Source organism: Suncus etruscus, chromosome 4 (assembly GCF_024139225.1).
Source record: "Suncus etruscus isolate mSunEtr1 chromosome 4, mSunEtr1.pri.cur, whole genome shotgun sequence".
Taxonomy (NCBI): domain Eukaryota; kingdom Metazoa; phylum Chordata; class Mammalia; order Eulipotyphla; family Soricidae; genus Suncus; species Suncus etruscus.
Genome location: NC_064851.1, coordinates 148304793 through 148327331, shown reverse-complemented (window position 1 = coordinate 148327331; position 22539 = coordinate 148304793). Strand labels below are relative to the sequence as shown.

General features: G+C 37.1%; 1 protein-coding gene across 1 annotated transcript in view; it reads left to right on the top strand.

Moving 5' to 3' along the window:
- Positions 1 to 22539, top strand: part of LOC126007256 (disintegrin and metalloproteinase domain-containing protein 2-like) — a 130988-nt gene that overhangs the window by 35853 nt on the left and 72596 nt on the right. Inside the window, exon 11 of the mRNA XM_049772713.1 lies at positions 16352 to 16488. Within this exon, the coding sequence (XP_049628670.1) occupies positions 16352 to 16488 (137 nt within the window). The remainder of the gene's footprint in view (positions 1 to 16351; positions 16489 to 22539) is intronic.

The window sequence follows — 22539 nt, the reverse complement described above, 5'->3', positions numbered from 1 at the left end:
CTGGACAAAGACAATGGTCTCTGTAATGGCAGTAATAATCAGTAAATATTTTCAATGTGTTTTTCTTATTATCTCACTTAATAGAAAAATAATTTTCTGGTGTTTCGTGATATAAATCAGCATTAACCTATGTAGGGTGATCATATAGAAAATAATTGTTATTTTACAATTTAATATTTAAACTCATTACCCTTTCTAACATATGTCTGTCAAATAAAATTTTTCAAAGTAAAAATTTGTTTCTTTGCATTATCACTTTATAAAGGTTTTTCATTTTAAAGCACAATCTAAATAGCTTTAAGGAAGTAGAAGCAATAAAGGATACTAAGCAGAGCAATTTGGATTTTGGTTCATTTAGTTATCCACTTATCAGCATGTAATCAAGTTCATTCAATTACAATATGTAACATGTTTTATTAGTCATGATTTTTATACATCACAAGCCATATTTAGAGTTCACCCAAATTTTATATATATATATATATATATATATATATATATATCTTGAGTCTTTACATCTCTGAAATATCTTACATTATTTGAGACTCCCCATGCCAACTGTGCCTGTGCCATTACTCCCCTTTCAAGGACGGAGCCCTTAAAGTCACCTGTCCTGATTTTCCTCTGCTCTCTCATCCTAAGATTTCTTATTCTCTATGCTCCAGACTCACCAGATCACTTGAGCCATTGTTCCCCTTTCAAGGCTTAAGGACTAAATGTCATCCATCCTGAGGTCCTTCTGACCTCTAATTCCAAAAACTATGCAGATACTAGCATGTCCATGCTTCTATTTCAAGGAGGTGGGCCCTAGCAATTTTTTCTAACAGTATACACCCCAAGGCACAATTCAAAAATACATATGCATATCTGTGTTTACTACAGATCTTATACAATAGCCAACTTATGGAAACAATATAAATGTCCATCTATAGGTGAATAAATAATTTGTGTAACATATACATAATGTAGTACTACTCAACTATAAGAAAAGATAGAAATCTTGTGATTTGCTATTACATAAATAAACTGGTTTGTATCATGTAGAAGTAAGAAAGACTTGTTGATATCACTCCTCACTGGTTATAGAAAAAGAGATAAAGCAATAATGACAGCTCTTATCCTAGAATTACAAAACTAAGATCACCAGGCATTGGAGAAGTGTTAAATGAGGTTGGTTTATGGTGAATTAGGAATAGTAAAGATGGGTCACCAGCACTTTGGTAGTGTTATTGTATACTTGTACATTAATGTCATATAATTTTAAATAGAAGAAGGCTAGAAGTCAATTGCAAGTGGATTAAAGAACATGAGATTAGACCTGAATTCATAAATTTCATTGAGGAAAAACATAGGCAGAACACTTTAAACTTAGACCTCAAAGAAGGCAAGGACTATTGCATCAAGTCTGAATAAATAGGACTACATCAAACTAAAAAGTTTCTGTATGGCAAAAGAAACATGGACTCAAACTAGAAGACAGATTCTGAATGGGAGGAAATAGTTAAACTCTACACATCAGATATAGATTTAATATGTAGGATATACAAAGTAATCAGGGGCCAAAAGGATGGCACAGTGGTAGGGCATTTGCCTTACACGCAGCCAACCCTGGAAGGACACCGGTTCGATTCCCAGCACCTCATATGGTTCCCTGAGCCTGCCAAGAGCGGTTTCTTTTTTGTTTGTTTTGGTTTTTTGTGGGGGAGGGGTTCAACCCGTCAGCGCTCAGGGTTTAGTCCTGGTTCTACACTCAGAAATCGCTCCTGGCAGGCTCGGGGAACCATATGAGATGCCAGGATTTAAAGCACCTTCCTTCTGCATGCAAGGCAAACGTCCTATTTCCATGCTCTCCCCTCTCTCTCTCTCTCTCTCTCTCTCTCTCTCTCTCTCTCTCTCTCTCTCTCTCTCTCTCTCTCTCTCTGTCTCTCTCTCTCTCTCTCTCTCTCTCTCTCTCTCTCTCTCTCTCTCTCTCTCTCTCTCTCTCTCTCTCTCTTTCCCCCCCCCCCTTCAAAAGCTATTTCTGAACATACAGCCAGGAGTAACCCCTGAGCGCCGCCAGGTGTGACCACCTCCCAAAACATCCAAAAATAAATGTTAACTCCACAACATCTAAAAACCCCTTCAAAAATTGGAGACAGGAAATGAACAGACTTCTCTGAGAAAGACCAATTTCTCTGAGGAAGGCACATTAAAATATGCTCATCAAGTATCATTAGAAAATCGAAATAAAACAACAATGAGATATCTTAAACCATTGAGGAGGGCACATATCCAAATATTGGAAACAATCTTTGTTGGTGGAGATGTGATGAACAAAGAACTTTCATTCACTGCTGGTGGAAATGCAGCCTAGTCCATCCCCTATGAAAAATTGTATAAAGTGTTCTCAGTAAACGAAAATGAGCTTCTGTACAATCCAACAATCCCACCTTTGGGTATCTGTCCCCAGTACAAATGTGTACATTAGATGTAAGTACACATTCATCCAAAGATTGTATGCTCAGGAATATTTATTGCAGCACTCAGTACGGTAGCTAAGACTTGGACTCAACCTAGCTGCCCCACAAGAGATGAGTGGATCATGATTGTGTCACATATACACATTGGAATTCTACATAGCTGTTAAGGAATGCTGCAATTATGCAATTTTCAGCAACATGGATGAACTGGAATAAATGTTAAATAGAGTTAGCTGGTAAAAAGATAAATATAGAATGATATCACTTATATGTGGTATTTAGAATAACTGCATGAAAAAAATGTAATGATTTAAATGGGAGTGTCTTGAACATCCTTGTTCCCAGAATATTCCAAGAAGAAGGAAAGAAATTGAATGGAGGAGAAAAAACAAATACAAAAGGATGAAGGCGGGGCCAAGTGGTCTTGGGTGAATTGGTGGAGATAAAAAAAAAAAGACAAAACCAAATATCCAAGCCAAAAGCAACAGCAATGGAATCAAGAGATCCAAACTCTTTAACAATCTAAGTTTAAAATGGGCCTGTTATACATGCAGGCTGCGGAGATGCAGGGAGATGGGATGAGATGCACTCAGGGATCCTTGTAAGAGGGAGGTGGACACTGATGGTGAGGATTGGCCTTCATTCATTGAATATATGAAACCCAATTATGAAAGACTTGGTAGATCACAATGGTCCAAAATAATAAAACAAAATTTTAAATAAAATGTATTTAATAGAAATGAATAAAAATAGTTACCATATAAAATAAGCATTTAGAAATGATTTAGCACTTTAATTCCCTGTTTAGGAATGAAGCAAATAAATACCAGGAATAAACTTGCAGTCTTTCATCTTTCTGAGTCCTACTATATTATTAGAAATCTGAGGGAAGAAACTTTTAGTTTGATGTGGACCCATTTGTTTGTCTTTGATTTATTGCCTTTACCAGTGGTATCAGATCATGAAATTTTCTCAGGGTACTTTATAATTTCTGATCAAATATCTAGGTCTTTGATTCACTATGAATTGACTTGTGTAAACTGTCAAATATGGATCAAAGTTTTATTTATTTCACTTGGTTATAAAGTTTTCCCTGAACAATTTTTGAAGAGGCTGTCTTTACTCCATTTCATATTCTCAATTATTTTATAAGTGTTCCAGGGTTAGTCACACTGAAACTACTTTCTATAGAGGATATATTTCGTGATTTCTTTCTTTCCCAATTCATTTTTGTTTATAAAAATGTGACCATTTTTTGTGTATTATCTTTTAATCTGGTTTATTTGTTATTTGATTTATTATTTCTAGAAGCTTTTGTGGACTCTTTAGGGTCATACTATGCATGTTATGTCATCTGCAAATAATAATCTTACTTAATTTAGAATTTGTATCCTTTGATTTTATATTTTTGGCTATTGCTATAGCCAGAACTTCTAGTACTATATTGATTATAATTAGAGACAGTGACATTTTACCTTGTGTATCATTTCAGAGTAATAATTTCAATTTTTTCACTATTAACAAAGAGAGGGGCCAGAATGATAGCATAGTGGTAGAGCATTTGCCTTGTTAGCGGTCTATCCAGGACAGACCTTGGTTATATACTCAGCATCCCATATTGGTCCCCCAAGCCAGGAGTGTTTTCTGAGCACATACCCAAGAGTAACCCCTGAGTGTTACAGGTGTGACCAAAAAAAAAAAAAAAAAACCAAAAAGAAACAAACCCAAAACAATAGCACTGGCTGTGGAGTTGTTATATATGGTCCTTAGAGTCTTGAGGAATGTTCTCTCTACCTTTATTTTGTTGAGGGTTGATATTATGAATATTTTGATCATGAATGTTTTATCATGGATGTCAGATCTTGTCAAAAGTTTTCTCTGCATGGAAGTGATCAAATAATTGTCTTCTCTTTTATTAATGTGATGTATTATATAAATTGATTTGCTTCTGTTGAACCATCATTGCATCCCTGAGATGAATTCTACCTGGTCAGTATATGTGACTTTTTGGTGTCTTATTGGAATTGGTTCGCTAAAATTTTGTTAAGGATTTTAACACAATGTTCAAAAGGAACATTGGTTCAAAATTTTTCTTTCTGGAAAATTTCCTATCTGCTTTGGATATTAGTGTAATGTTTTCATTATAGAAGAAATTATGAATATTCCTGTGTTTTTAATGTTTTCTATGAAGAGGTTAACAAGAAAAGATAGAAAATCTTTTCTGAAGGCTTAATGGAAATGACCAATACACTCATGTAGACCAGGATATATATATATGTATTTTTTTGTTTTTTTGTTTTTTTGGGCACACTCATTTGATGCTCAGGGATTACTCCTGGCTAAGCACTCAGAAATTGCCCCTGGCTTGGGGGGACCATATGGGACACCTTGGGATTGAACCGTGATTTTTCCTTGGCTAGCGCTTGCAAGGTAAACACCTTACCTCTAGCGCTACCTCACCGGCCTCTAGACCAGGATTTTTGATTTAGGGTCTATTCTTATTTACTGTTTCAATTTCCTTACCTGTTTAGGCTTTTAGCTTCTTCTTAGTTCGGTTTTGAGAGGTCACATTTCTTCTAGGTTCTTCAACTTAAGAACATAAAGTTGTTCATAGAAACCATAATTATTTTAATTACTTAAGGGCCACTTGTAATTTCTCCCCTTTTATCTCTGATTCAGTTTACTAAGAACATTTTTTCTTTTTTTTCCCTCATAAGTGTAACTAAAGATTTATCTATCTTGTTCTTTCAAAGAACAAACTACTGATTCTTTGAATTGCTGTCTTGATTTCTATGTTGTTGATTTCTGCTCTCATTTTTACTGTTTCCCTCCTTCTACTATAGTAGGGTTTTTTTTGGCTGTTATTTCTACATATTTTTTGTTTTGTTTTGTTTTGTTTATAATTTTTATTTTAATCATAGTGGCTTACATATCGTTCACAGCGATATATTAGGTACATATTAACATTGAATCAGGGGAATTCCCACCACTGAATTGTCCTTCCTGCACCTCTGCTACCATTCTGCATCCCATAGCCTCCACCCTCACCCCCGGGCATGCTAGAATGAGTGGTCCCCTCTGTGTCTAGCTTACTACTTAGTGATCTTACAACTGTTTGGTCATAGTACCTCCATTATATCCCCCCTTTAGTTGGGAGGCGGGACTAGATAGTACAAGTTACGTGGTTTTGTTTGACTAAAAGAAAAGTAATAAAATGAGGTAAAAATCAAATATGCCGAAAATGGGTGGAGTTCTTCTAGAGGCTCTCATCCTCGGTTTAAGAGATGAAGGGGAAAAAGAAGGTGGAACACCACATCAGTATAAAAAGAAGTACTGAATAAAATATCCAGTGAGCACTACAGCAATAAAGATAGGTACCATATACTTTCCATGGAATTGAGATAAAAAACATGAGAGAACACAAAACGGAAGAAGAGAAAAGAAGAAAGAAAAAAAATAAAAATGGAGAAAACCAGTTCAATATCCACACCAAATCAAAGTAATCGACAAAAGCTAAATATATAAATATATATATATATAAAAGGATTATTTTGTGCTTTTTGTCTCCTTTTTTTCCCCTTCCTGCATAGGCACAGTAAATATTGGAGTCATTCGAAAAAGAATTCCCTTGGCTTAAGAGATAAAGGGTTTCTCCACCCTTGGAGTATATTGTCATGTGATTAACTATAGACTCCTTTCTAGTTCATTTACTCTCCCATTGGAGCTTTTGTGGTGTATGGGAGACTTCTGCTCCATCCTGGGTGGTAAAATTAGGTCTCTGTATTTAGAGATTTCCGTCTCTGCACAGGTCAAGGATGGAACTTATGGTGAAGTCTTTCTTTGTGGTTCTAGAAGTTCTGTTCCCTTAGTGTCATTATAATCCGTCTTCTGTGGTTGGTGGTCATGGTCCTTGCGCTGATCCTAGGATGGAACCTGGGATAGCGTCTTTTGTTTGTTATCAGAAGACCCATTCAATTGCTACTGTCTCAGTCATACCTCTGGAATTAGAGATCATGGTTATTGTGCAGGTCGTAGGTCAAACCCTAGGCTAGGGTATTTTTTATTGGTCCCAGGATACATACTGTCTGGTCATGGTTCTATCAGCCAGTCATCTATAGATCACAGTCTTGGCTTTTGCACAGACCAAAGGGTGACAAGTCTTCTGATTTTGTCTTATCATTAGCTGGTAAGGTAGGGTAACCTGCCTTAGGTCAAGTTGTTCCCAATTTCCTCGTTGTCAGGATATCCTATTAGAGCTGGCCATGTTGGTGTTTGAGCAGCATTAAGGATGTCACAGATGGGATTTGGTTCCTGTAGCTGTTGTGAAGAACTGTGTCATTTCTATGCCTGGGATCCAGGATTCCAGGCTGGACAGTCGGCGTCTAATCATCTGGGGTCTAAGTTAGGTCCACATGACATTTATACAAGGTGGGAGATGCCCCTGTGTTGTAAAAAAGTTTGAGTTCTTATTCCTAGTAGATAAGAGCCCGTTTTTAAACGTAACCTTACCCCTTTTTGTAGTATGCCTTTGCAGGAAGAAATGGTGCTACATTATATTGCTGGTGCATTTGGGGGTGGAAAGAGAAGAAAACAGAAGCAAGTCAGACATCTAAAAAAAGATAATAGAGATAAAACTATATGTGCTCCCATATATATATAGAGAGAAAATGTTTTTTTAATAAAATTTAGAAAATGAAATAAAAAAGTAATTAAAGGAACAAAGTGATGCAGGACACTACCTTATATTTAGGGAAGAGCAGGTAAGGAGGTACAGGGCTTGTACTTATGATGGAACTATAGGTTTCCCCATTGTCTTTTGAGATTTTCTTGTGGGGTGTGGTGGGTTCCTGGGCGCCTTTTCATTACACACCCTGACCTTATTGAGATTGGCAAAAGATTTGTGTCAGAGAGGTCTTGGGTAGAGTTCTTGCATTGGGAGTCCTTTAAGAGCTAAGTCTGGTATCAAGCAGCAGTCTGCATTAGGAAGAGTTGGTAAGAAGGGCCACACCGCATGAGTCAGCAGGGCTGTTGGTTGTCTTCTCTTGCCGGGGATGAGGTGTGAGTTTGAGTGGTTGTTTCTTCTCTTTGGTGCTGGATACTGGTTCGTTGGGGGTAGAAGGTCAGTCTTAATGCCTAATAGATTAAGAACTGAGGTGTGAAGAGTAGTAATAAGGTGGGAAATCTGGATGGGATTGAGGGGTGAAGGAATAGTCGGATTTTTAACAGGGGGGAATGGGGAAGTATATGAAAGGGGCATAAAAGGAGAAAAGAGCAAATAAGAGTGAAAAGAACAAGAAGAGAAAAAAGTAGTGAGAAGAGAGGAGAAAAGAGCAAAGGAATGTTAGTTTGCTTGAATGTGTTTGATGAGTAGGCCCTGTAGTATAACTCTGTAGGTCACAGTTGATGCTTCGATGATCTGGCTGGTCATGTACTTCAGGTCTTAAAAGAAGGTATAACCGGGACCAGCGAGGTGGCGCTAGAGGTAAGGTGTCTGCCTTGCAAGTGCTAGCCAAGGATCAGGACTGCAGTTCGATCCCCCAGCGTCCCATATGGTCCCCCCAAGCCAGGGGCAATTACTGAGCGCTTAGCCAGGAGTAACCCCTGAGTATCAAACGGGTGTGGCCCAAAACCAAAAAAAAAAAAAAAAAAAAGAAGGTATAACCTAGAAATAGAGGGTATTTTAAAGAGTTTAATATAGACATCTTCATATCGCAAGCTGAGTAGGGTATCTCATATGACTGAGTCCCGAGGTGCCATCTTAGGTGTCCACCTTTGTATCCAAGAATGCCTCTAGACAGAAAAGCTGAGAGGTTATTTTAGATATAGTAAGATTAAGGCATTAAACCATATTATTTTGAAATGCTTCCATTGGAGTCAGTGATTTCCCATGGTAATCTTTACCTGTAATACTGTATAGGATCCGTAAGAGATTATTATGGGCCTTTTTAGTAAAGGGCTGATTTCATACCTGTTCTCTCTATGCTGCTGTTTTTGCTGTTGCTAGTTTCTTTATGGTATAAAGTATAGTCAAGAGTTTGTTTTGTTCCTCTTTCATGTGATTTGGGCACTACTCTCCAGTATATGTTGACTGGTACAGTGTTTGGAGTTTCTACCCAGTTAAACCCTGTTATTTGATCATTGAGTATTAATTGTATATATGGTATATTTTCCATAATTTTCAGAATAGTGATATCATCCTGTGTTTTTATTTCATCTTCTGACTTACTTCATTTAACACAATATGCTCTAGGTCCATCCACGTTGCTGCAAAGCCTATGATTGTATCATTTCTGACTGCCATGTAGTATTCCTTTGTGTATAGATACCACATCTTAATGATCCACTCATCTGTTGTTGGACATCGAGGTTGGTCCAGGACTTGGCTATTATATTGAGTGTTGTGATAAATAGTGGGGTGCACACATACTTTGAGATGTATGTCCTTCCAACTTGGGGGTAGATACCTAGGAGAGCAATTGCTGGGTCAAATGGCAGCTCAATTCTGAGTTCTTTGAGCACTCTCCAGACTGTTCTCCATAGGGGTTGGACTAGGGGGCATTCCCACCAGCAGTGGGAATACCGCATCCCCACAACAGAGACTGTTCCAGTTATTTTTTATGTGAGCCAGTCTCACTGGTGTAAGGTGGTACCTCATTGTTATTTCTCTGATTATGAGTGAAGGTGAGCATGTTTCGGTCTTCCCTAGAGAAATCTATTCATTTTGTCTCCCAATTTTTATGGCTTTATTTGGTTTTGGGGGGCTCAGGTTTCTGAGTGCTTTGTATATTCTGGATATCAGCCCTTAATCTAATATGTTGAGTGAAAAGATTTTTTTCCATTCAGATAACTGTCTTTTTGTGTTAAGTAGGGTTTCTATCACCATGCAGACACCCTTTAGTTTGATGTAGTCCCATTTGTTTATGTTTGACCCTAAAGTTCTTGCCATTGGTGCTCCATCCTCGAAGACCTTTTTGATATATAGGTCTTTGAGTGTTCTACCTATTTTATTTTCAATAAACTTTATAGATTTGGGTCTGATTTCAAGGTCTTTGATCCATTTTAAGTTGACTTTTGTATAAGGTGTGAGGTATGGGTCAATTTTCAATTCCTTACATGTGGTTTTCCAGTTGTACCAACACCATTTGTTGAAGAGACTTTCTTTGTTCCATTTAAAGTTCTTGGCTCCTTTGTCAAATATTAGTTGACTGTATATCTAGGGGCTTATGTCTGAAACTTCTGTTATAACCCACTGGTCTGAGGTCCTGTCTTTGTTCCAGACAATGCTGTTTTGATCACTATGGCTTTATAGTATAATTTCAAGTTAGGTAAAGAGATGCTACCTAGTTTCTTTTTTTTCAATATGTGTTTGGTTATCCTGGGTCTTTTGTGGAGATGAATTTTATGATTGATTGTTCTAATTCTTTAAAGAATGATGTCTGAATTTGGATCAGTACTGCATTAAATCTATATAGTAGTTTGGGTAGGATAGTCATTTTGACTATGTTGATTCTACCTACCCATGAGCATGGGATGTTCTTCCATTTCCTTAGATCCTCTTCAATTTCTTTCTGGAGTGTTTTGAAGTTTCCCTGGTATAGGTCCTTCACTTCCCTTGTAAGGTTGATTCCTAGGTACTTTATATTTTTTGATACTATTTTAAATGGAGTTGTATTTTTAATCTTTCTCTTCTCAACTTCATTATTTGTATAGAGAAACGCTACTGTCCTTTGTGTATTGACTTTATAGCCAGCCCCTTTGCTGTATTGGTTAATTGTATCTAGGAGTTTTACTGTGGGCTCTTTAGGGTTTTCTATGTATATCATCATATCATCTGCAAAAAGAGATAGTTTGAGTTCCTCTTTCCCAATTTGGATTCCTTTGATTTCCTTCTTTTTTCAGATTTCTATTGCTAGGACTTCTAAGACTATATTGAATAAGAGTGGAGAGAGTGGACAGCCTTGCCTAGTTCCTGACTTTAGTGGAAATGCTTCTAGCTTTTTGCCATTAAGGATAATGTTGGCTGTGGGTTTTTCATAGATAGCTGTAAATATCTTTAGGAAGGTTCCTTCTAACCCTATTTTGCTGAGTGTTTTCAACATGAAAGGGTGTTGGATTTTGTCAAATGCCTTCTCTGCATTGACTAATATGATCATGTGGTTTTTGTCTTTCTTGTTGTTGATGTGATGTATGATGTTAATTGATTTGCATATGTTGAACCAACCTTGCATCCTGGGATGAAGCCCACTTGGTCATGATGTATGATCTTTTTGATAAAGCGCTGGATTCAGTTTGCTAAAATTTTGTTGAGAATCTTTGCATCTAGGTTCATTAGTGAAATTGGTCTGTAGTTTTCTTTCTTAGTGATGTCTTTGCCATCCTTGGGAATGAGTCTGATATTAACCTCATAAAAGGAGTTGGGGAGGATTCCTGTTTTTTCAGTGGTTTGGAAAAGCCTGTGGAAAAGTGGTAGTAAATCTTGAAATGTTTGATAGTATTTGCCTGTAAATCCATCTGGACCTGGACTTTTGTCCTTAGGGAGTTTCTTAATTACATTTTTAATTTCCTCTAAAGTGATTGGTCTGTTTATGCTTTCTAGGTCTTCCTTATCCAGTCTTGGAATATGGTATTTTTCCAGGATTCTGTCAATTTCTACTGGGTTCTTTAACCTAACTGAGTATAGCTGTTCATAATATGATCTCATGATATGTTGTATTTCTTGGGGTTCTGTTGTAATCTTTACCCTTTCATTTGTGGTCCTACTGATTTGGCTCTTTTTCCTCTTTGTTTTTGGTGAGTTTTGACAGTGGTTTGTCTATCTTGTTTATTTTTTCAAAAAACCAACTCCTGGTCTCATTGATTTTTGTATTGTTTTCTTAGTTTCTATGTTGTTTATTTCTGCTCTGGTTTTTATTATTTCTTGCCTTCTGGTCGTGGTTGGATTTCTTTACTGCTTTTGTTCCAATTCCTTGAGGTGATCCTTTAAACTGTTGATTTTGCCATTTTCCTGTTTCTTGACATAGGCCTGTATTGCTATGAGTTTCCCCCTAATTTCTGCTTTTGCTGTGTCTCACAAATTTTGACAAGTTGTCTCTTCATTATCGTTTGTCTCAAGGAATCTCTTTATTTCTTCCTTGATTTGCTCTTTGATCCATCTGTTGTTGAGCAACATGTTGTTTAATCTCCAGGTATTAGTTTTTCTCCATTGCTGCTTCTTGTAGTCAATGTTGACCTCTGTTGCATAGTGATCTGATAGAGTGCTTCTAATGATCCTTACATTTGTGGTCTTATAAAGGTTCGATTTGTATCCTAGGACATGGTCTATCCTGAATAAGATTCCATGTGGGCTTGAGAAGAATTGTATTCTGCTTTCTGGGGATAGAGGGACCTATATAAGTCTATTAACTCTGATTCTTCTAATTTTTCATTTAGGGATCTTACTTCTTTGTGTTTTTTCTTTCTGTTTGGTGGATCCAGTGGTGATTGTGGAGTATTGAGATCTCCTACTATTATCACATTTTCCCTCATCTTTCTCCAGGTTTGCAAGAAGTTGCCTCACATATTTTGCTGGCTCTACATTAGGTGCATAAATATTGACCAGGGTTAGTTCCTCTTGATCTAGTGTTTCCCTGATCAGTAAGTAGTGACCCTCTTTGTCTGATCACTTTCTTGAGGTTGAATGCAATTTGGTCTGATATAAGGATAGCTGTCCCTGCTCTTTTTTGTTTTCCATTACCCTGAATAATTAATTTCCATCCTTTTATTCTAAGCCTGTGCTTGTCCTGTAGTTGTAGGTATGTTTCTTGCAGGCAGCAGAAGTCTGGTTTATGTTTTCTAATCCAGTTCTCTACTATGTCTCTTAATGGGAGAGTTTAGTCCATTAACATTTAAGGAAATTATTGACAGAATGGACTGTTGTGCAGTTGGGTTGTGTAGGGTGGTTGTTGTTACAATCGGGGGTTTGGATTGTGTAATTTGTCTCTGAGTAGGTAGTTTAGGATTGGTTTTGTTTGCACAAATAATGCAAGTTCATTTTTGTTTGAGAATGTTTTTAATCTGCCCTCCCATATGAATGAGAGTTTTGCTGGGTATTGGACTCTAGGTTGGAAATTTCTTTCATTCAGGCATTTAAATATGTCGTTAACTGTCTCTTGCTTGAATTATTTCAAGTGGGAGATCTGATTATTTTTATTTCCCTTCCTTTGTATTTGAGGTTTTGCTTTCTCCCTTATTGCTTTAAGGAGATCATCTTTCTCTTTGTTTTTAGCCATTTGGATTATTATATGTCTTGGTGTTGGTTTATTATGCTCTATTTTATTAGGGACTCTCTTCACTTTCTGGATTTACACTGAATCTTCTTTCCAGAGGGTGGGAGATTTTTCTGTTATTATTTTCCTGACAACTTGTTTTTCCCCTTTTCCTATTTCCTTCCCTCTGGTATACCCTCAATTCTTAGGTTATTTCTTTTGTCCTTGTTAATTAGATACTGGCCTTTTCCTTCCAGTGCTTTGCCTTTTATATCCTTGCAGGTTTCTTGTTCGTTTTTTGTTTGCAGTTCTCCTTCAAGTTATTCAATGTGTTTCTCCAACTGTGTGATCCAGCTCAAATGGTTTGTTATGTTGTTTTGTAACTCCTTTAATTCCCTTTTATGAAATCTCTCATATTCTTTGACAGTTCTTTAATTTGGCTGATTTATTCCTCTATGAATTTCTTGTATTTGGTGACTAGCATTTCCTTCATTTCCTCTATCATGGCTTCTATTTTGTTCTTCATGGCTGCTTTTAGGTCTCCTTCGGATGTATCTGTGCATTTTGGTGGACTTGGGAACTTTCTAGGGTTTCTCTCAATATCTCCAGATGTTAGGGTTCTCCTTAATTTACCCATATTCCTTTGCATTTATTGGTGTGGCTTAGAGTGCTGTGCCTTCCGAGTTCAGCCTGCTTTTGCCCCCTGTGGCGTGGGAATAGGTCCCTTCCCTGAACGTGGTTCTATAGGGGTCTGTTGGGTGAGCTCGCTGAAATTTGGCTCCTCCTGTGCTCTCTAGTGGGGCCTGGTCTATTGTTCCCTTTTGTTGCCAGCTAGTGCAGTTCCGCTCCTGGCCACAATGGTTGAGGACGCTGTTGAGCCTAGCTCCCTGTCCTCCCTCTTTCCCTGGGAGTCAGCGGAGCTCCACCCCCTCCGGCCTCAGCTGAGGAAATTCCCTCAGCCAGACCCACCTGGTAGCCTCTCCCCCCCACCCCACCCCCGGGAGTCTCAGGTCTACACGGGGCATAGGGGTAGGCTCTCTAGAATACTCCAAGGTCCAGAAAGTAGACCCAAGCCCACCCGGTCTATATGTTCTAGCCCTTCCCAGTGGCGCAGGGGTGGGGGGGTCAGGCGCAGGGTTCTCTGGGTGCCCACGTGGGGAGGCGGCCGGGTGGGGCATTCACCCTGCCTGCAGTTGGGTCAGGGGTCCCTGGGGTCAGGCATGGGGCAGTGGGGCACTCACCCTGCCTGCAGCCGGGTTTGGAGTCCCTGGGTTCAGGCACAGGGCTGCAGCAGAGCACAGAATTCTGGCGCACACATGGGGAAGTGGCCGGGTGGGGCACTCACCCTGCCTGAAGTTGGATCTGGGGTCCCTGGGTTCAGGCGCAGTACGATGGGCACTCACCCTGCCTGCAGTCAGGTCTGGGGTCTCTGAGGTCCGGAGTTCACGTGGGAAGTGGCCGGGCGGGGGACTACCCTGCCTGCAGCCAGGTCGTGGGTCCCTGGATTCAGGCGTGGGGCGGTAGGGCACTTACCCTGCCAGCAGCCGGGTCGGGGGTCCTGAGTTCTGGCCAATTTCTACAGATTTTTTAGATGTGTGTTTAAGTTTTTAATTTTAACTTTTTCTTCTTTTTTTTTTAAAGGGAATTTTGTTTGTTTTGGGGCCACACCCAGTAACTTAGGGGTTACTCCTGGCTATGCTCTCAGATATTGGTCCTGGCTTGGCGGACAATATGGAACACCAAGGGATCAAATCGCACTCTGTCCTAGGCTAGCGTGGGCAAGGCAAGCGCCTTACACTGTCAATCATTTCAAGGAATCTTTTTATTTCTTCCTTGATTTCCTATTTGGTCCAGTTTTTGTCCAGAAGTATGTTATTTAGCTTCCACACATTAGATTTTTCTCAATCTTCCTCCTGTGGGTAATTTCTAATTGCATGACATTATTGTCTTTGAATACACTTTGTACAATTTCAATATTTGTAAATTTATATGTTTAAATTATGCTTTAATATCTGATCTATCTTAGATTATATCCAAGTACACTGGAGAAGAATGTGTATTCTTCTTTGGAGGAATAAAAAGCTGTGTATATGTCCAGCAATCCCAGTACTTGGGGCTCCTCATTTAGGGTTCTTGTCTCTTAACTGAAACTCCTGTTGATCAGTTTTGTGGTTATTGTGTAGTGTTGAAGTCATCCTGTACTGTTGGGTTTCTATCAATGTGTTTAAGTTTGTTACCAGAAAATTTATAAACTTTTCTAGTCCTTTATTCAGTGAATTCAGGCAAATTAGTCTTTCTTTGATCTATTGTTCTCTTAACCAGTCTATAGCATCTGGCACTGTTTATAATTAGCTTACCTATATTGAACGCTTTTCAGTTTGGCTGCCCCCAGATTTTCTGTATTTTCCCTTCGATTGTATGATTGTTTTCCATCCTTTCCATCTGAATTTGTATTTATGCTTTAAGTTTAGATGTTTTTCCTATAAACAGTAGATGAATAGATTTTCTTTTCTCATCTATTCAGTTACTTTATGCCTTTTAGAAGAGGAGAGCTGAGTGAAATTAGTCAGTGGAAGAGAAAGAGACACAGAATAATCTCACTCATCTATGGGTTTTAAGAAAAATTAAAGACGTTGAAATAATTCCCAGAGAAGAGGGCCAGAAGGACCGGCTCAAGATATGAAGCTCACCACAAAGAGTGGTGAGTGCAGTTAAAATAGTAACTGCTGAGAACTATCATAACAATGTCAGTGAGTGAGGAATATAGAAAGCCTATATAGAATACAGGCGGGGAGTGAGGAGGAAGAGATAGGAGCACTGGTGATAGGGAGGTTGCATGGTGAAGGGGGGGTGTTCCTGTTATGACACAACTCAACAATAATTATGTTTGTAATCAAAGATTTTAAATATGAAATTTAAAAAAAGAAAGAAAACAACCACATTCACACTAGTGTCATACAAACTCAAATATCTTCGAGTCAACAACAACAAAAAAAGAAAAATATTAACGATATATATGGCTGTTACCACGTCTATGTATGTGTGTGAGAAACCTAGCAGTTTTTGCATGAGACTTTATGATAGATGACCTTTCAGTAATTATTAGATCAGTTTAGTTGTCACAAATGCTACCTATTTTTTGTTTGAAATAGTACATATCTTCCCATCATTTCTAAATGATAGATTTGCATGATAGTAGACTCTACGTTGGAAATATTTTTCATTCATTATTTTGAACATGCAATTCCATTGTTTCCTGGCTTGTAAGATACATTTTATTTTCTTCACCCATTACAAGCAAAAATATATATTTATGTTTGAAATGTAATAATTAGCTATATATACTTTTATTTTATTTTCTGGTTCTTATTTCTGTGTCACTTTCAGCAATGTACATATCTAACTTCTTTCTTGCGTTCAGGATTACTCCTTAAGGTCCCAAATTGGGCCAGTTGCATACACAGCAAGCACTTTCAACATATTACTGTTTTTTATATTGTTTAATAACGTTAGGTCAATATAAGTGATGTTTATATAGCTAACTAATAACATTTTAATCTTAACATGTGACCATTTGCAATATTAACATTATTTTTGGGTAAATTAATTTATCTCCTAAAATTTGTAAACATGTATTCTTTCTTCCAGCATCCAAAATCCCTAAGTCTTGAATCACTTGCAGTTGTTTTAGCTCAATTACTGAGTCTTAATATGGGAATATCATATGATGACATTAATAAATGCCACTGCTCAGGGACAGTCTGCATAATGAACCCAGAGGCAATGTAAGATGCTTTTATATTTATTAAATAAATGGTTATATTAAGATTAATTTTAAATTTTTCAAGCTGTTAAAACTCGAGTCTTTTATAGGTTTATGACTTTGTCAATATATAGTATAATTTCAACAATCTTATTAAATATATGGATTTATAGTATAATACACAATTAGATAAGCAAAGCAAAATTCTATAATCTCTGTATAAGAATAATTAGAAGTTTTCTATCTGTATGCTCTAATACTTTTTCTTTTATATTCTGAATTCTTGATACCAGATGCAGACTTTAGTAGTCAGATTTCAGAGATACCATTTTGCTTTCCTTTTGTCACTAGAATGCTTTTAGTATCCTTATCATGCCTCAATGACTTTTTTTTTGGACTGAAGATGTGGTAAGGCCAAAAATGTGCTGATTCTCAGTCAACTCAGTCAGCTGTTCATCCAAAGGCTGAGGGTTCAATATGCTCATCTGAACATTGCTGGGGAAATCTGGGTTACCTGGAGGTGCTGGGGGAATTCCAAAGTTGTTGAAGATTCTTGAGGTTATGGGTGATGCTAGAATAAACATGTGGCAGCAGGAATGAACTCAGGTCATGTCATGCCAGGCATTCATCCTAATCCCAGTACCTATCATCACAATACAATTTTAATTTCATTAGAAACAAATAATATATGTAGAAAAACTATTGACAGCTTATTACCAGGACAATACCCTTGTGTTCTTAAACATGCCTATTAGAGTCATTTTCTGCTTTCCATATATCTTCCAAAATCAAACCTAATTGTCAATATTAATCCATGTTGTTTGCAGCACTAATCTAACTCATTTAACTTCAACGATATATCACAACTGAAAAACATTTGCATCTTGCATTCCACTTGGAAGGAATATATTCAGAGATAGTTTCATTGAAACGACTATATAAAACCTTACATAATTGCAATGGAATAATAATAAAACAAATCATATTATTAATAAAGATACATTTGGTATGTGGTAAAATGCAGAGTATAATGTATAAAACCCAGGCAGTGGTATAAAGATGTCCTATTTCGTCTTAGGTCCACTATTATATTTTTTAAATATATTCTTGGAAGAATAAAATACTTGCAAAATCTTTAAGAATTATCAACTGGATACTAGAAGTGCAAAAACTAACTATATTTACTTTAGATGTAGATCTATATTAGCTTAGTAAAACTGAACATGTGAGTGAATTAAAATATTTATTTCAGTCATAATCAGGCAGCCTCGGGGCCAGAGAGATAGCATGGAGGTAGTGCGTTTCCCTTGCATGCAGAAGGACAATGGTTTGAATCCCAGAATCCCATATGGTTCCCTGAACCTCCCAGAAGTGATTTCTGAGCTTCAAACCAGGAGTAACCCTGAGCACCCTAAAACCAAATAAAATAAAATAAAATAAAATAAAAATGATTAGGCAGCAACAGATAAACTCAAGGGAGCATATTATCCTGATGACGAAAATTATTTCATGTGAGGAAAGATCCAGAAATCACAAGTAAATAATGAAAATAAGGATTCCATAACTCATGTATTTACATTGATTGTACAAATCCTTTTCAAGAACTTTTAAAATGCTTAAAAATAGCTCCCAAATTAACTGATACAAAAGGAAAAAGAAAACCAATTTAGCTTCATCATAGGTATTCAGTCAAAAAACTATTTGAAATTGTAGACCATTACAGTAAACTGGCAGGATATGAAGCTAGGGTAATTAATGCCTGCTATATTTTTATATGAACTTATTTTAATAAAACAGAAGAGATAATTTTAAAATTCCATTTGATGACAAAATAAAAATGAATACATATAATAGAAATAAAATTAACTAAAAGAGCAAATACAAATCACAAATTTTTTAATATATTTTATTTTATTTAAACACCTTGATTACATACATGAGTGTGTTTGGGATTCAGTCATGTAAAGAACACCACAGATCACCAGTGCAACATTCCCATCACCAATGCCCCAAATCTCCCTCCTTCCCACCCAAACCCACCTGTACTCTAGACAGGCTTTCCATTTCCCTTATACATTCTCAGTATTTGGATGGTTCATAATGTAGTTATTTCTCTAACTAAACTCATCACTCTTTGTGGTGACATTCATGAGGTGAGCTGGAACTTCCAGCTTTTTTCTTTTGTGTCTGAAAATTATTATTGCAAGAATGTCTTTCATTTTTCTTAAAACCCATAGATGGGTGAGACCATTCTGCGTTTTTTTTCTCTCTCTGACTTATTTCACTCAGCATAATAGATTCCATGTACATTCATGTACAGGAAACATTTATAAATTCATCTCTCCTGCCAGCTTTGTAAAATTCCATTGTGTATATCTACCACATTTTCTTAAGTCATTCATCTGTTGAAGGGCATCTTGGTTGGTCTGGAGTCTTGCTATAGTAAATAGTGCTACGATGAATGTAGATGTAAGGAAGGGATTTTTGTATTTTTGTATTATTCTGTTCCTAGGGTATATTCCTAAGAGTGGTATAGCTGGATCCTATGGGAGTTCAATTTCCAGTTTTTGGAGGAATCTCCATAATGCTTTCCATAAAAGTTGAACTAGGTGGCATTCCCACTAGCAGTGGATAAGTGTTCCTTTCTCTCCTCATCCCTGCCAACACTGTTTGTACTCATTCTTTATGATGTGTGTCAATCTCAGTGGTGTGAGGTGGTACTTTATAATTGTTTTGATTTGCATCTCCCTGATGATTAGTGGTGTGGAGCATTTTTTCATGTGTCTTTTGGCCATTTGTATTTCTTCTATGTCAAAGTGTCTGTCCATTTCTTCTCCCCATTTTTTGATAGGATTAGATGATTTTTTTCTTGTAAAGTTCTGTCAGTGCCTTGTATATTTTGGAGATTAGCCCCTTGTCTGATGGGTATTGGGTGAATAGTCTCTCCCACTCAGTGGGGGGCTCTTGTATCCTGGGCGCTATTTCCTTTGAGGTGCAAAGCTTCTCAGCTTAATATATTCCCATCTGTTAATCTCTGCTTTCACTTGCTTAGAGAGTGCAATTTCCTCCTTGAATATGCCTGTAGTCTCAATGTCCTGGTTTGTTTTCCCTACATGTTGTTCTATATATCTTATGGTTTCAGATCTGATATAGAGGTCTTTAATTCATTTGGATTTTAGCTTCGTACATGATGTTAGCTGGAGGTCTAAGTTCAATTTTTTACCAGTGGCTAGCCAGTTGTGCCAACACCACTTGTTGAAGAGGCTTTCTTTGCTCCATTTAGAATTTCTTGCTCCTTTATAAAAAAAAATTCGGTGATTGTATATCTGGAGAACATCCTCTGAGTATTCAAGCCTATTCCGCTGATCTGAGGGCCTGTTTTTTTTCCCAATACCATGCTGTTTTAATAACTATTGCTTTGTAGTAAAGTATAAAGTTGGGGAAAGTAATTCCTCCTATATTCTTTTTCCCAATGATTGCATTAGCTATTCTAGGATGTTTATTGTTCCAAATGAATTTCAAAAGTGCCTGATCCACTTCTTTGAAGAATGTCATGGGTATCTTTAGAGGGATCGTATTAAATCTGTACAATGCCTTGGGGAGTATTGCCATTTTGATGATGTTAGTCCTGCCAATCCATGAGCAGGGTATGTGTTTCCATTTCCACGTGCCCTCTCTTATTTCTTGGATCAAAGTTTTATAGTTTTCTTTGTAAAGGTCCTTCACATTTTTAGTCAAGTTGATTCCAAGATATTTGAGTTTGTGTGGCACTATTTTGAATGGGGTTATTTTCTTAATGTCCATTTCTTCCTTAGTACTATTGATGAATAGAAAGGACATTGATTTCTGTGTGTTAATTTTGTAGTCTGCCACATTGCTATATGAGTCTATTGTTTCTAGAAGCTTTTTGGTAGAGTCTTTAGGGTTTTTCAAATAGAGTATCATGTCATCTGCAAACAGCGAGAGCTTGACTTCTTCCTTTCCTATCTGGATTCCCTTGATATCTTTTTCTTGCCTAATCGCTATGGTGAGTACTTCCAGTGCTTTGTTGAATTGGAGTGGTGAGAGAGGACAGCCTTGTCTTGTGCCAGAATTTAGAGGGAAGGCTTTTACTTTTTCTCCATTGAGGATAATATTTGCCACTGGCTTGTGGTAGGTGGCCTAACTATATTGAAAAAGGTTCCTTTCATTCCCATCTTGCTGAGAGTTTTGATCAAGAATGGGTGCTGAACCTTATCAAATGCTTTCTCTGCTTCTATTGATATGATCATGTGATCTCTATTTTTCTTGTTCTTGATGTTGTGTATTATGTTGATAGGTTTACGGATGTTAAACCATCCTGGCATACCTGAGATGAAACCTACTTGATCGTAGTGGATGATCTTCTTAATGAGGCATTGAATCCTATTTGCCAGGATTTTGTTGAGGATCTTTGTATCCATCTTTGCATTCATCAGCGATATTGGTCTGTAATTTTCTTTTTTCGTATCCCATATTGTCCCCTGAGCCTGCCAGGAGCTATTTCTGAGAGTAGAGCCAGGAGTAAACCCTGAGCATTGCCTGGTGTGACCAAAAAAACAAAAATCAAAAAATGCCTTTAGAGGTCAGAGTGATAGTACAGCAGGTGTAGGATACTTGATTTGCACACAGTCAGCTTACTTTGACCATACCATATGATCTCCAGAGCCCTCTTCAGATTGACCCCTGGGTTCAAACTCAAGAGTAAGCCTTGAGCACTGCTGGGTATGACTCAAAAACTAAATAAATAAAAAATGCATTAATAAATAATGATTTTTAAATTTAGATCATCACCCTAGATATGGAAACTATCCAAAACCTCATCTACAAATGAGTGGATCAAAGAGCTATGGAATAATTTGTAACTATAACTAAAGATACAATAAATGCAATTTGTTGCAACAGAGATGGAATTGAAAAAGTATTAAGCAAATCAAAATATTTTAGAGAGAAAAAATACCAGATAATCTGTCAATCTGTCATAGACTCAAAATAAGAAAGTAGGTCCATTGAAAAATGACAAGAATTTTGCATTTGGAAATTAGAACCAATTACCAAATATTGAGGGTTGGGAGGGAGGAGAAAGAAAAATCTAAAAAATAAAAAGGATTTAGGATCATGACCAAATTGGTTGTTGTGATATGTAGGAATTTTGTACATTAATGTAATTTTAACTTTTAAAACTTCCTATAACTATAGCAAAGTAAAAAATTATATAGGAATTTAATTTTATTATTTTATTTTAGGGGCTTAATAAAGGATCCTCAAGAATCCCAAGGCCCACACTATTCATTTCTCAAACAACATGGATGGTGGTTTGATGCAAGGGCCAGAGGACACATTGTTGCTTGGGCCTTCTGTTGATAGGGATACCAGATCTACCACAGTCATACTAATTACCTTAGGGCAGGGGTCTCAAACTCAATTTACCTGGGGGCTGCTGGAGGCAAAGTCGGGGTGAGGCAGGGTCGCATAAGGGATTTCACTTACTGAATATTCGCAATAAAAAATCTCATTAGTAAGGAAAAAAATCGTATTAAACATTTGCATACCCTGAATGGAACTGCTCAGGGTATGCAAATGTTTAATGCGATTTTTATTGCGATTATTCAGTAAGCAAATAATCGCGAATATTGTGATATTTGAAGGCCGGTCACGAGCCACAAAATGTTGTACGGAGGGCTGCAAATGGCCTGAAGGCCATGAGTTTGAGACCCCTGCCTTAGGGTATGGAGCCAGGAATCAAACCCAAGTTAGAAATATGATAGACATGCATCCTAGACACTATCATATAGCTATAAGCAATGGCATTTTCTGTAGTTCTATAGTATTTTAATAGATTTTATTACCAGTATATGATATTTTAAAATATTCTGCAAATTATTTTGATTCCTTGATTATTTTATAAAATTAACCAGATATAAAATCTGGATATAAACTATTCTTTTAAAAATGGAGTTTAATTTTCATTATTCTTATGAAACATTTAAATCTAGTTTTGTTTTTTGAACCATAACTGATTGTCTTTTAAGTTTTTATAACCTTAGTTTATTTT